A 14934-nucleotide genomic window follows, 5' to 3' on the forward strand; every position below is an offset into this window, starting at 1 on the left:
GGACAAGGTAACAGACACATGAAATAACTATCACTCGCCATATGAAACACAATCTTCTTAAAGACTTCGGTTACATTATAGACCAGAACGTCACTATACGTGCACAATGCAGCTACGAAAACAATGGAGCGTCTTATTCTCGCGTTTTTCAACATCAATTCGCGATCGCTGGCATTTTTAACGACCTGCTAGTTACGTTCCGTGTGTTTTATGCAACGGACCAATAGCCTTGATTCTCGTCTTTGAGCTGTCAGCGTCATATACTTGGATAGTATATTTCGATATCACGAGGGTAAAAAGTGTTAAATATCGGTGGTTAGGTTGGGGTTAGGCGCTAGACAGGTCTACCATGATTACTTCACAGAGATCGTTTGTCGACTGAAACCCTCAAGTTTCAAGTTTAATGCTATGGTAAAATGGCGCGTGTGCGAGTTCCTTTTCTACCGCGCGTCGCCATGGTGCAGCTGTTACCTTTCAAAGGGTTCGAGCCCTTCGGAGCTCTTGCTTGTACCGCATGTAATACTTTATGCGTTATTTACGATTTTAGTACCACAGGATTGATGATGTTGAGGGTCATGGATTAAATGATTTTTTTTTTGGGCATCAGCAATACGCAAATATGCTGCCTGTTTTGCAGCAGGTCAAAGAAATCACTTTCTAGGGGATGAATTTCCATTCGTGAAAACTCGTCATATTTCTTAGAGCACTTTCTGTTGTATATACGTAGAACTGGAAACTAAGAAGCGCCATACATCATCGCCATAGCGCATACTAGATATTCTCACGAGTAGATGATGACTCTTAATGGACTGTTTGTTTTTTATATGTATAACACAAATTCGATTATTTGATTACTTTGACCAAGCAAGAAAATATTCATCATACAAAACTCGCGAAATGCGTTTGAAAGATAATGAAAGTATATTAATCAATTGAATACATCGTATAAGAATTTAACACATTAATTGTACGTTAGTTCTATGCTTATTTTTTTCATATTTGTGAAAGATTTTCTATTTAAATCGCTAAATATGCATATATACGCATTTCCGTATAGAGAAAAAAGTAACAAATGATATAATCAAACAAAAGTTCATAGATTCATGGTTCAAAAGTTCGTAGCTCAAAGGTTAAAAAATCTCAAATATAGCACATCCTATTCTACTGATAAAACATATTAATGGATGATTGTATTACCACTGTTTGTATTTCAAATTTTACATCATCTACAGAAATATTCAAATAGAAAGTCCGTCGAAATCGTTAAATCCGTCAAAATTTAATCACGTCATTTGTCGTAACAGGTTTAAATATGCGAAACCAGTCTTTACCACCTGTAACAACAGAATATTTCACGTGGGCGGTCATACATACACAGGAGAGTAAATACAAGAGAAAAATTGACATACATCACCGAATGTATATACAGACATGTGAACCAATTTTCCAGCAGTGATGTGAACGACCACGCTCGATCGCGCGATGATCAAAATCAAGTCGAGGATTATTTTATCGGGTAAATAATACCAGTTTGTCATATAAACCACCTCCCCAACCTTTTGGCACTGAGAATAGTTTGTTTAATTAGTAGTGATCATGATTTTTATTTTTTGTATTTATATTATTTGATATTAATATTTACATCACTTGAAAATAATATTAATATTAGAACTACAAACGGCTGTAATATAAAACGCGTAAGAAAGATACCAAAAGAGAGATATATGAAGTATAAGAAAGATATATGAAAAAAAAAGATCATTCGTGTCATCGAAAATGCATATTTGCAAATTCATAGAATTTCTATTCAAAATTATCAATTATTCATTTTGGCTATAGTGGTAGTTTTGGTGTTAACGACTTTCAAATACCTGTTCCGTCAATATTTCACCGATGTAGCATATTACGAAAATATTAAAACAGATCGAAATGAGCATCATAAAATACGTAGATAAATTCTGAATATCGTGGTCAGCCCATTCCTAAAAAGAAATCGACAGTACAATGAATAACATAATTATAAGCAAAATTGAACCCTGAATGTGATTTGGAAAAACAGACAAATAATAATAATATATTTAATACGTACCGAAAGAATATAGTAGCCAATTACACATATATCCATCGTACACCTGAACATCTCTAAAAAATATATCCTGTTCATCACATCCTCGATGCACGAGATAAAACTGTAATTAACACATAATGTAATACCAATGAACATCCTAAAAAAAAAACCAACAAAAAGAAAGAATTAAAAATAGATCTTACTTCAATGTCCTCAGGTGCCGCTCCACGATTACACCAATTTCCCGAAAACTACTAGTATTCTTCCGCTCTCTTGCTTCCTTAACAAATTTAGTTATCCACATCATAATTACATCTAATTGACCACACGCGTGAGCAGCTAGCACAGCTGCGAGACTAAAAATTCCAACCGTACTAGAGTTCGCGATAAGAGCGGCCCAGATTTGTAGGAAAAGCATGATTTCGTTTGCTGGACTTTCATCGACATTGACCAACTTCTTGTATACTGCACAAGGTAACACGTGTAAGACCCTCGTCTCGTTTCCAATTTGAATCTCGGTTGTGGTTAACGCTGTCACAAAGCAAAAGCACAAAACGCCACCCTGCATGAAAATGGCACACGAAGCAGCTACATAGCGACCGAATTTCGCGTTTTTCATCATCACGTGTTGATCCTCCACCCTAGTCACTGTTCGCCAGTCAGCTTCCATGTGTTCCACACAATGTCGTATGTCCCTGCCGCGCATTAACAAAGCCGTGTAATTGACGCTGCTGACGAACCAATGACTGACAGGTCCCAGTGTCTTCAGTTTCATGTAAATGCTTTCGTCTTCTAGAATCATTAGTAATAGACTAGGAATCGCAGTGATGATTACGGAGGTGAAGCAAATGATGTTTAAAATAAATGAAACAATCTTTTCCAGTCTTGTAGTGGATGGAAACGATGGCCACGCGCCGATCGGTTTTAAGAACCATCGATTCAATTGAAGACTGTAATCACTGTTGCTGTTGCTGTTGCTGTCGCCTTCTGTGATCACTGGTTCGTTCGTCATCGCGAAATGAAGCCGTTGTTAGAAAGTAGCGAAGCATCAATAGGGGATGCATGGATTAGCGCAACGCTTGCGCGGGTTTTTTACATGTTCGTTCAATTAATCGATTCGTCTAGTCGGCAGAACTTGTTTTAGAATAGTACGAAAGTATATGCTGTTGAAAAGTGCTGGTTGGAATCGTGTGAAGTGGATGGTTTGCATGCAATGATTCATTCGTGTCTCCAACTTTCAGAGTGTATGTTCTCAAACTTTTAGTAAAAGATAGGTTGTGATACATAATTGTGTTATGTGTTGGGAAGTTGTAGTTGGAAACTTAATCTGTGCTTGTAATTATAATAAATTTTATAGTAAATAATAATTTTCATTACTTCTGCCGGTATTTACAAATACCGATTTTAAGACTAGATTTCTATATTACCGAAAATTATTATGAATAAAATTACGAATAAAATTGAAACCATTATTAGCAAAATTAATATTTCCAGTGAAGGATTTCGAAAGAATAACTTTAAATAAAAACATTAGTATTATATAATAAAGTATAATTATAACGGTCAATTCTAGAATCTACCGCTAGCACCGATTTTTGACTTGTTTTTGACCGTAAGTACTCTTGCTCTTAACTAGATCTATTAGATTGTCAAATACTCATCGTTCTTTGTGAATTCATTATAAGATTAGTTTAGTCGCATAATTATTTTTTTTTTTTGCCACTCCCCTAACCAATCCGAAAAATTTGCATTTTTAGAGATTCTACTATATAATTTTAGCCATGATTCAGCAAAATGTAGGAGCAATTATAATCAGTGCGACGTGTAATAATTAAATGAATTAATTTTGTACTAAAATCGTGCGTATATTTTTCATTTCTTTGTAAAGGTTTTCTAATTAAATCTTTAAATACATACACATATATTCCAATAAGAGGGAACTGGGGATGTTGAAATCGAGGAGGGTCAAGACTTAAAAAATTCATTGTAGCATGTTCCACTACATGGATAAAAATATAAGTCATTAATATCTTACTATTATATTTCAATTTCTACATCATTTACACAAAATGATACAACTAAAATGTTCAGTAGAAGCACATTTAATCATGACAGCTGTCGTAAGAGATTCAAATACGCGAAACCGGTCTTTACCACCTAGAATGATAGAACATTTCATGTGGACTAACATACAGATGTAACTTGAAGAACCAAATCTACTTACATCACCGAATGTGTATACAGACATGTGAATCATTTTTCCAGCAGTGAGTTGAACGATCACACTCGATCGCGCGATGATCAAAATCAAGTCGAGGATTGCTTTATCGGATAAATAATACCAGTTTGTCATATAAACTACTTCACCAATTTTCTTGCACTGTGAAGAATTCAGTTCAGTTAGTTGTTGTCACCATTCTGATCTGTTACACGTATGTCATATGTTAATACTCGTCTGATACCTGTTCTGTCAATACTTCACCTATGTAACATATTAGGAAAATGTTGAAACAAATTGAAATGTATATCATAACATAGGTAATCAGACTTCGAACATCATGCTGAGACCATTCCTAATAAAATGACGTAAAAGGAATACGATAACTATATACGAAAATTAATTTACGGTAACTACGAGAAGTATTTGCACATTATTTTCCAATGAAGCGTTCTTTTTTATCGGTTTGTACGTTTCATTTTTATAGTATCAAATTTCAGTTATATAAAAGTACATAGTACTGTATCATAGGAAACTTAAAATGGTGTACAAATACTTTCCGCGCAGACTACATACTTGGCTATGAAAAGAACCATAATTTAATATATACCGCAAGAATGTAGTAGCCCAGTATGCATATATTCATCGTACCTCTGAACATCTCTAAAAAATATATCCGGTTCATCAGATTCTCGATATATCCAATGAAACTGCAATTATCACGTAACATAGTCACAGTGTTCAGTCTTAAGATACGAATAAGAAAGGATATAATTGATCTTACTTCAGTGTCCTCAAATGTCGTTCCACGATAATTCCTATTTCCTTAGGTCCATCTGTATTCTTGTGATCGTTAACAAATTCAGTGATCCATGTCATAACTATATTCAGCTGACCACAAGCGTGGGCAGCTAGAACACCTGCAAGACTGAAAATTCCAACTGTACTAGCGTTTGCGATAACGGAAGTCCAAATTTGCAAAGCGAGCATGAGTTCGTTCTCTGGACTTTCATCCGTGTTTACTATCTTCTTGTATACTGCGCTGGGTAAGATGTGCCGAATTTTCGTCTCGTTTCCAATTTGCATCGGTACTTTGGTCATTCCTATTACCACACAAGAACACATAATGCCACTCTGCATGAAAATTCCGCATGAAGCTGCTATATAACGGCCGAATTTCGCGAACTTTAGCATCACGCGTTGATCTTTATCTCTGGTTACTTCTTCCCAGTCAGCTTCCATGTGTTCCACACACCGGCGTATATCTCTGCTTCGCAGTAATAAAGTGGTGTAATTTGCGCCACTGACGATAAAGTGACTCACAGGTCCTAGCGATTTCATTTTCCAGTAAATAGTGTCGTCTTCTATTATCATGCCTAGCAGACAAGGAATCGTAGTACATATAATTGAGGCGAAGCAAATGACGTTCAAAATAAGTGCAATAATCTTTTCGAGCATTGTAGTGGAAGCGGACGTGGGCCACGCACCGATCGGTATTAAAAACCATCGATTCAATTGCAAACTATAATCGCTGGTGGCCTTAATATTCGGTTTTATGATCGCGGGCTTGCTCGACATCTCGAATTGAAGTTGTTATTAAAGTCGGAGAAGGTACCTGTACATCGACGAAGAGTACGTGGGAACGCTTGCGCAAGTTTTTTAGATACTTGTTCGTTGATCGATTCGTCTGGACGATAGAGTTTTGTTTCAGAACAGAAGAGTAAACTTTGAAATTACCGGTTGAAATCGTGTGCATGCAATAAATTATTCTCTTCAGTATGTTTTCAAGTTTTTTGTAATCGAATCGAATGTTTATACTTTATAACAAAAGCTTATAGGCGGTTTCGTCTGTATCGCTATGCTGTTACACTGTGGTCGCAACTCTGATATTTGTCTGATATCGTCGCACGAATACCATCTGATACTTGATTCGATACGGTTTGAAGACTCTCAATGAAAGCATAAAAATAAGGAACGATATATAGATATTGATAAAATCACAAGACATTAAAATGTGTCATCAATTTTTGTATTTCAAACTCTACAATTTCATCTACAATAGTATATAAGTAAGAAATTCAGTAGAAGTGCATTTAGTCACGTCATTTGACACAGTATATTAAGATACGCGAAGGTCAATCTCATCACCTGGAATAGGAAATTCTTTAGTCTGCAAAGAAAGATACATATTCGTACATACATACAATAATCTAACTTACATCAGCGAACGTGTGTATGGACATGTGAATTAATTTTCCTGCAGTAATTTCAATGACCATACTGGATCGTGCGATGATCAAAATCAACTCAAGGATTCTTTTTCTGGGTAAGAAATACCAATTTGTCATATAAACTATCTCACCAACTTTCATGCACTGTCAACAATTCATTCGATTAGTCGTGGATTCCACGGTTTTGATCGCTAGATATCCTCGCGTTAACGTGTCTCTGGTACCTGCTCTATTAGCAATTCGCCGATGTAACACAATACAAATGTATTGAAAGTGAGTGATGCGCATATTACGAAATAAGAGGTGAGGCTTCGAACATCGTGCTCGGACCATTCCTAGAAATAAGTACATTCATATTTTCTGAAAAGATTTCGAATTTTATCAGCATTAATCGTTTATTACCGAAGATGATAATACGATATGAGTAGGTTGCGATTTTTGATGCATTGATGCGACATTTATGGGAAAGTGCTAACAATTCATTTAATATGCAGAAATACATAAAATATCCAATATAAAGTAGTAGTTAGAAACTTCAGTGAAACAAATTTCTATCTAAGTTCGTGCGTGGGTAACAACATTTTGCAAAAAATAGTTTGAATATGAAGCTATTGTCATACATACAGGATGAATCATCTTTTTATACAAAGCTTTCTTAATATGTTTCGTCTGCACATAAACATATAAGAAAATACTGTTATGTAGATATAAGTCGTGTGATGCTTCATTAAAATGTAATAAAAATTGAAAATGTGAATGGAACAATATCTGGACCCATGGTGCGGTGGTCGAAAGCAAGAGCAAGTAAAAAGCAATCTTTTTTGTATCAACGGTGCGAACGATTTATGACACTCGCGCCTGCGAGAAAATTTTCTCAGTCTTCTATCCGCCGCATTGGTCACTTTCACGTTTATGTATGTTTCCATTCAAGTTTTTTTTTATCAGCCTCAATAGCATTTGCGATTGTATTAAATCTGGTGTTTCTAGGGGGCCCACCTGTCGAGAATCTGGTGATTAATGATAGATCGCATCAAGTGGCTCTGATCAGAAAGAAGTTCCTCTGCGTCATCGAATGTACAGAAACAAGTTTCAAGTTGTTAAGTCGCATTGCGATCTGGAAGAAGCGCGCTAAGAGGGCAGAGAGTACGGAGTGCAACGAGAACAAGAAACAAATCCCTAACTGGTCGAACTAGCATAGGAGTCAGCCAATTAGGTGAAAAAACGAATTGTCTCCAAATTTCGAGAAAGGTGGACAAACTGCAGAGGCTACCAGTAAGAAAAATATTTCGACCAGGTGCGCCCGAAGAAAAGTTTGTACTCCGTTAACGAAACAAAGATATTTCTACCGACTTATTGTGAAGTGACAACACGCCTCATATCATTCATAGGACTTTTATGTGTATTGTGCGTTGGAAGAAAAGATTATCAAGGAAGGCATAATTTCTGATTGATACGTTGAGATAAAGCAAAATTAAAATGAACTTCATAGGGTAATAAATTCAATACTTTATCAATAACAGAAACATTAAACGCTTTGAAATGGGATATCAACAACTAGTAATAGTCATCGTACATATGGTTTCTTTCGTATTTCATATTTTTGTCATCATTTCTTAAGAATTTCAAACAGTTTCTTTAGCTATTCACACACACACAAGAGCCGGGGTACACATATGTACGTAGTATAAAGTATAAAGATAGCTTGATATCGTATTAAGTTATCCCAATAGTTTCTTCCGATTTATAACATAAAACATTTTTTGTTTCATGTTATTTTACTGAATTATGTATGATGCATTTTGTTCTATTGAAATAAAGAAAACAACATTTGACAGATTAGATTTAATGTTTACAGAAAGATGCATTGTTGTAAAAGATATGTTTGTTGAGAAACACTTTTGAGACACAAAGAAAAACACTTTTGGGACGACTTAATATTATTCAATGTCAGTTTAAAAAATTAGTTAACATAATAAACACTACATATGTTTGATGTTCCATATGTACCTTAACGATATAATACCCAACCATGCATATTGCCAAAACGCATCTAAACAACTCTATCATGCATACCCAGCTCATTATTTCCTCTATACGTGCTATAAAGCTGTAATTAACACCAACAAATAATCATCAATAAAAAAGTCATTATCAAGGAATTAATCAAAAAGATATACGAATCTTACTCTAGAATTCTCAGATGATGTTTTACGATCGTTTCAATTTTTCTAACAGAAGCATCCTGCTTTCTGTTTTCAGCTTCATTCACGTAGTCATTGATCCAAATCGTTAACACGCCCAGTTGACCGCAAGCATGTGCGGTCAAAACACTTGCGAGAGTGTAAAATGCAATTCCACTGGAATCGGCAATGAAAGCCGATACAAACTGCACTACGAGGACTATTTCGTTCGCGGGACTCGTGTCGACTGGGATCATCTTGTTGTAAACATCAAAAGGTAACGTACGTATGGTCCTTGTTTCGTTGCCAACTGTGATGATCTGCACATTGGACGCACTTACTATACAGTAAGACATGATACCACTGTGCACGAAGATCGCGCACATAGTCGACACATATCGGCCAAACTTCGCGTGTTTCAACATTACTTGTTGCTCGTCCTCTTTCTTCACCATTCGCCAGTCAGTTTCAATGCGTTCCACACAGTCACTGATATTTCTGCCCCGAAACAGCAGGTTTGTGTAATTGATCCCACCGAGAAATGAATGAGTCAGAGGACCGAACACTTTTACTTTTCTATAAAAACTATCACCTACGAAGATTAAATGAGCGACGCAAGGGATTACATTGAACAGTATAATGGCGTAGCAGACAACGATTAAAACCAAGGAAATGACTCTTTCGCGCGTTGAAGTGGTGGAGAAATATGGCCAAGCACCGATCGGTTTTAATATCCAGCGATTTATTTGTAGACTGTAATCGCTATGACTCTTGGCGTTCGCTTTTATGATCGCGGTTTCGCTCATGGTGGCTGCTCATCGGAGTCCCGGTAACTATTGAATTGTCTCTCTTACAGGAGAATAACAGCACGAAGTTGTTCAACGCCTGCGCGAATTTTTTTCGGTAGTATTATAGCCGATCGATTTGACTAGTTGTTAGAATTTGTGGTAAGACAACAAATGTAGGTTTGGAAGTTGGTTTCGAAAGTTGTGAATAATTGCTAGAATCGAAGAGCACGAAGCACGCAATGCTATTTGTGGTTCACGAGATCGAATTGGATTTGGTCGAGGAAGGGAAGAATTTATGAAATCGATTCTTTAGACTGTAGGAAGATTGTGTCGAAACGAAATAAGTGTTAACTTGTACCGTTGCTAGTTTCAAACCTAAGGGATGGTAATATTCCTTCGGTATATGCAAGATAAAATTTGTAACTGTGTTAAGAATAAAACTGATAAAGCTATTTACTGTAACACTAAAAGTATTAAACACTCTACAAGTACAACTATACATTTAATGTAGATACTTCTATTCTGGTATTGCCGGTCAACAGTGGCCACTATGACGTCATTGGAAAGTCACTTGTGACAATCAGTATGTTAATGATGTGATATAATTTCATTCCTTTCGCGGCATAATACATTTTATACCTGCCTCGAAACAATGGAGATTTCCGTCAGCACTTTTAAGTATTGGAATAGTTGCGAAATTCAGAAGATAGTAATGCGGAGAAAATAATGAGTAATGAGAGGAACAAGTAAGAATGTAAGAAATATAAGATACACGTATATGTATATTAAATGTATAAAATTTTGGTGCATTAGATGCAGATTCGGTGTTGCTATTGTTTGTATTCTAAATGTTATAATATCGTTTACAAAAAGTTACACAATTAAAAAATTAATTAATCATGTCATTTGTCGTAGGAGATTCAAATACGCGAAACCGGTCTTTACCACCTGAAATGAGAATATTTCATATAGACGGATACATAGATATAAATAAAAAGACCAAAATAACTTACATCACCGAATGTGTAGACAGACATGTGTACCATTTTTCCAGCAGTGATTTGAACGACCACACCCGATCGCGCGATGATCAAAATCAAGTCGAGAATTGTTTTTTCGGGTAAGTAATACCAGTTTGTCATATAAACTACTTCACCAATCTTCTTACTCTGTGAAAAATTCAATTTCGTTAATCGTTATCACAATTCTGATCTATTGCATATATATCATATATTAATAAGCGCGTGATACCTGTTCTGTCAATATTTCTCCGATGTAACATATTAGAAAAACGTTGAAACAGATTGAAATATATATCATAATATACGTAACCATACTTCGAACGTTTTGATCAGCCCATTCCTGGAAGTGTCAAGCAAAATGAATAAGATAGTTATATATAAAGATTAATTTTCAGTGACTCCAAACAGTAACTGCACATCATTTTCCAATGAAGCGCCCTTTTAATGGAGTTGTATATTTCATTTTATTTATTAAAGTTTTTATTATATGAAAGTAGTATTGAATGATTGGAAATTTATCATACTTGGATCTAATTAATTAATATGTAAATGTTATAATACATGCAATGGTGTGCAAATACTTTTTGTGAATAGTGTGTATTTGATACTGATGGAGAATATTTGATGTATACCGCAAGAATGTAGTAACCCAGTATGCATAGGTTCATCGTGCATCTAAATATCTCTAAGAAATATACTCGGTTCATCAACTTCTCGATGTATCCAATGAAACTGTAATTATTACATAACATAATCACAGTGTTCACTAACACGAAACCAGCAAAAAAGAATACGAATAATCTTACTTCAGCGTCCTCAAATGTCGCTCCACGATAACTCCTATGCCCTTAGAACCATCTGTCTTCTTCGGTTCGTTCACGAATTCAGTGATCCATACCATAACTACATTCAGCTGACCGCACGCGTGAGCAGCTAGAACAGCTGCGAGACTGAACATTCCAACTGTACTGGAGTTCGCAATAAAAGTACACCACGCTTGCAAAAAGAGCACGATTTCGTTCGTTTGACTTTCATCGACGTTTATCAGCTTTTTGTATACTGCACTAGGTAACGCGTGTAAAATCCTCGTCTCGTTTCCAATTTCAATCTCCACTGTATCCATTGCTGTGACGAAAATAAAACACATAACGCCACTCTGCATGAAAATAGCGCACGAAGCTGCTACATAGCGACCGAATTTTGCGTTCTTTAGCATCACCCATTGATCCTTCTCTCTGGTCACTGTTTGCCAATCAGTTTCCATGTGTTCCATGCACTGACGTATATCTTTGCTCCGCAGTAGTAGAGTAGTGTAATTCGCGCCGCTGACGATCCAATGACTCACAGGACCTAGTGACTTGAGTTTCAAATAAATACTCTCATCTTCTAGAAACATGGCAAGCAAACAAGGAATCGTAGTGAGGATTATGGATGTGCAGCAAATGACGTTTAATGTAATCGAAACTATCTTCTCGAATCTCGTAGTAGAAGGAGACGATGGCCAGACACCGATTGGTTTTAGAAACCATCGATTCAATTGAAGACCATAGTCGCTTTTGTTCTTAGTGTTTGCTCCTATTGTCACAGGCTGGTTCGTCATCGTGAAATGTAGTCGTCATTAGAATCGAAGAGACTATTAATGCATCAAAAGAGAGTGCGTGGGGACTCCGGCGCAAGTTTTTTAGGTACTTATTCGCTGATCGATTCTAGTCGGTTGGAGTTGTTTCAGAACAATGAAATAAACTTGGAAATTATTTCTCGGAATCGTGTGCACGCAAAGTGCATCTTCACTGTATACTCAAACTTTTTTTAATCGAATTGTGTTATGTAACAAAAGCTTATAGTCGGTTTCGTCAGTTCTTTAATGTCGTTGCTTTGTAATGCTATCTCTAAGATTTGACTTGATATTGTCGAACGAATATTGTCTGACATTGTTTGATTTGATACGACGGAAATATTATCAACAATTATAATACCAATGAAAAATCTCAAAGAAAGAATAAAATCTAAGAAGTATATACATATTGATAGAATTAGAAGATATTAAAGTATGTTACTATTGTTTATATTTCAATTTCTACGATTTTATCTACAAAATTATATAAATAAGAAATTCACTAGAAGTGCATTTAGTTTTGTCATTTGACACAGTACATTAAGATACACAAATGCCAATCTCATCACCTGGAATATCAAATATTATAGTGTGGAAAGAAAAATGCATATTCGTAGATAACATATAATGATTTAACTTACATCACCGAACGTGTGTATGGACATGTGAATTAATTTTCCTGCGGTGATTTCAATGACCACACTTGATCGTGCGATGATCAAAATCAACTCAAGGATTCTTTTTCTAGGTAAGATATACCAATTTGTCATATAGACTATCTCACCGAATTTCATGCACTGTCAACAATTCATTCGATTAGTCGTGGATTCCTCGGTATTGATCGCTAGACATCTATGGGTTAATGTGTCTCTGGTATCTGTTGTATTAGCAATTCACCGATATAACACAATACAAATGTATTGAAAGTGAGTGATGCGCATATTACGAAATAAGAAGTGACGCTTCGAACATCGAGATCGGACCATTCCTGGACATCAGTACATTCATATCTTCTGAAAAGATTTCGAATTTTATCAGCATTAATCGTTTATTACCGAAGATGATAATACGATATGAGTGGGTTGCGATTTTTGATGCATTGATGCGACATTTATGGAAAAGTGCTAACAATTCATTTAATATGCAGAAATACATAAAATATCCAATATAAAGTAGTAGTTAGAAACTTCAGTGAAACAAATTTCTATCTAAGTTCGTGCGTGGGTAACAACATTTTGCAAAAAATAGTTTGAATATGAAGCTATCGTCATACATACAAGATGAACCATCTTTTTATACGAAGCTTTCTTAATGTTTCGTCTGCACATAAACATATAAGAAAATACTGTTATGTAGATATAAGTCGTGTGATGCTTCATTAAAATGTAACAAAAATTGAAAATATGAATGTCACAATATCTGGACCCATGGCGCGGCGGTCGAAAGGAAGTGCAAGTAAAAAGCAATTTTTTTTGTATCAACGGTGCGAACGATTTATGACACTCGCGCCTGCGAGAAAATTTTCTCAGTCTTCTATCCGCCGCATTGGTCAATTTCACGTTTATGTATTTTTCCATTCAAGTTTTTTTTATCAGCCTCAATAGCATTTGCGATTGTATTAAATCTGGTGTTTCTAGGGGGCCCACCTGTCGAGAATCTGGTGATTAATGATAGATCGCATCAAGTGGCTCTGATCAGAAAGAAGTTCCTCTGCGTCATCGAATGTACAGAAACAAGTTTCAAGTTGCCAAGTCGCGTTACGATCTGGAAGAAGCGCGCTAAGAGGGCAGAGAGTACCGAGTGCAACGAGAACAATAAACGAATCCCTAACTGGCCGAACTAGCATAGGAGTCAGCCAATTAGGTGAAAAAACGAATTGTCTCCAAATTTCGAGAAAGGTGGACAAACTGCAGAGGCGACCAGTAAGAAAAATATTTCGATCAGGTGCGCCCGAAGAAAAGTTTGTACTCCGTTAACGAAACAAAGATATTTCTACCGACTTATTGTGAAGTGATAACACGTCTCATATCGTTCATACGACTTTTATGTGTATTGTGCGTTAAAAGAAAAGATATATCCAGGAAGGCATAATTTCTGATTGATTCGTTGAGATAAAGCAAAATTAAAATGAACTTCATAGGGTAATAAATTCAATACTTTATCATTACCGAAAACATTAAACGCTTTGAAATGGGATATCAACAACTAGTAATAGTCATCGTACATCGGTTTCATTCGTATTTCATATTTTTGTCATATCTTCTTAAGAATTTCAAACAGTTTCTTTGGCTTTTCCTACAAAACATGGTGAAAAAGCACGCACACAAGAGCCGGCGCACCTTACACATATGTACGTAGTGTAAAGTATAAATATAGCTGATATCGCATTAAGTTGTCGCAATAGTTTCTTTCGATTTATAAGAAATAGTAGTTACGCAACATCTTTTGTTTAATGTTATTTTATTGAATTATGTATGATGCATTATGTTCTATTGAAATAAAGAAAACAACATTTGGCAGATTGGGTTTCATTTTTGTATACAGATGCATTGTTGTAAAAGACATATTTGTTGAAAAACACTTTTGGGACAACCTAATATTATTCAATGTCAGTTTAAAAAATTAGTTAACATAATAAACTCTACATATTGTACGAACTTATACTATAATTAATTCATTTACAATGAACAGATTGTACAGATGTTGATTAAACAGGAAATGATGGTTGTTTAACGTGAACTAAATACAATAACGTGTTATAATTAAGACAACTAAATAGTTAATTTGCAACACTCGTCACCAGAGATATAAC

The 14934-nt window shown here is 35.6% G+C and overlaps 4 protein-coding genes across 4 annotated transcripts; all 4 read right to left on the bottom strand.

Moving 5' to 3' along the window:
* Positions 1-1195: 1195 nt before the first annotated feature.
* On the bottom strand, positions 1196-3193 carry LOC139988913 (uncharacterized). Its single transcript, XM_072006715.1, has 5 exons — positions 2272-3193; positions 2090-2189; positions 1872-1982; positions 1410-1565; positions 1196-1334 (listed from the first exon to the last, which is right to left on the bottom strand). Exons 1-5 carry the CDS (start codon positions 3078-3080, stop codon positions 1284-1286), a joined length of 1227 nt encoding a protein of 408 aa, XP_071862816.1. The 5' UTR covers positions 3081-3193; the 3' UTR covers positions 1196-1283.
* Positions 3194-4174: 981 nt separating this feature from the next.
* LOC139988917 (odorant receptor 67c-like) lies at positions 4175-5864 on the bottom strand. The gene is made up of 5 exons (XM_072006722.1): positions 5071-5864; positions 4897-4996; positions 4531-4641; positions 4293-4448; positions 4175-4225 (listed from the first exon to the last, which is right to left on the bottom strand). The coding sequence occupies exons 1-5, from the start codon at positions 5862-5864 to the stop codon at positions 4175-4177; spliced, it is 1212 nt and encodes a 403-aa protein (XP_071862823.1).
* Positions 5865-6101: 237 nt separating this feature from the next.
* Positions 6102-9609, bottom strand: LOC139988866 (uncharacterized). The gene is made up of 5 exons (XM_072006652.1): positions 8704-9609; positions 8474-8624; positions 7142-7186; positions 6742-6852; positions 6102-6661 (listed from the first exon to the last, which is right to left on the bottom strand). Exons 1-5 carry the CDS (start codon positions 9501-9503, stop codon positions 6497-6499), a joined length of 1272 nt encoding a protein of 423 aa, XP_071862753.1. The 5' UTR covers positions 9504-9609; the 3' UTR covers positions 6102-6496.
* A 773-nt stretch (positions 9610-10382) lies between these two features.
* Positions 10383-12107, bottom strand: LOC139988867 (odorant receptor 67c-like). The gene is made up of 5 exons (XM_072006653.1): positions 11314-12107; positions 11140-11239; positions 10737-10847; positions 10499-10654; positions 10383-10433 (listed from the first exon to the last, which is right to left on the bottom strand). The coding sequence occupies exons 1-5, from the start codon at positions 12105-12107 to the stop codon at positions 10383-10385; spliced, it is 1212 nt and encodes a 403-aa protein (XP_071862754.1).
* Positions 12108-14934: the final 2827 nt, after the last annotated feature.

This window comes from Bombus fervidus, chromosome 7, assembly GCF_041682495.2.
Source record: "Bombus fervidus isolate BK054 chromosome 7, iyBomFerv1, whole genome shotgun sequence".
In the NCBI taxonomy this organism is placed as follows: Eukaryota; Metazoa; Arthropoda; class Insecta; order Hymenoptera; family Apidae; genus Bombus; species Bombus fervidus.

Coding starts and splice junctions, on each gene's coding strand:
- LOC139988913 (XM_072006715.1), bottom strand. CDS start 3,080: ATGACGAACGAACCAGTGATCACAGAAGGCGACAGCAACAGCAACAGC. Junction 2,190..2,271: donor CGGCACCTGAGGACATTGAA/GTAAGATCTATT, acceptor TGTTAATTACAG/TTTTATCTCGTGCATCGAGG. Junction 1,983..2,089: donor TTGGCTACTATATTCTTTCG/GTACGTATTAAA, acceptor ATTTCTTTTTAG/GAATGGGCTGACCACGATAT.
- LOC139988917 (XM_072006722.1), bottom strand. CDS start 5,864: ATGTCGAGCAAGCCCGCGATCATAAAACCGAATATTAAGGCCACCAGC. Junction 4,997..5,070: donor CGACATTTGAGGACACTGAA/GTAAGATCAATT, acceptor TGATAATTGCAG/TTTCATTGGATATATCGAGA. Junction 4,642..4,896: donor TGGGCTACTACATTCTTGCG/GTATATATTAAA, acceptor TCATTTTATTAG/GAATGGTCTCAGCATGATGT.
- LOC139988866 (XM_072006652.1), bottom strand. CDS start 9,503: ATGAGCGAAACCGCGATCATAAAAGCGAACGCCAAGAGTCATAGCGAT. Junction 7,187..8,473: donor TTATTATGTTAACTAATTTT/TTAAACTGACAT, acceptor GTTTATGTGCAG/ACGAAACATATTAAGAAAGC. Junction 6,853..7,141: donor ATAAAAAGATGATTCATCCT/GTATGTATGACA, acceptor ACTTATTTCTAG/GAATGGTCCGAGCACGATGT.
- LOC139988867 (XM_072006653.1), bottom strand. CDS start 12,107: ATGACGAACCAGCCTGTGACAATAGGAGCAAACACTAAGAACAAAAGC. Junction 11,240..11,313: donor CGACATTTGAGGACGCTGAA/GTAAGATTATTC, acceptor TAATAATTACAG/TTTCATTGGATACATCGAGA. Junction 10,848..11,139: donor TGGGTTACTACATTCTTGCG/GTATACATCAAA, acceptor TGACACTTCCAG/GAATGGGCTGATCAAAACGT.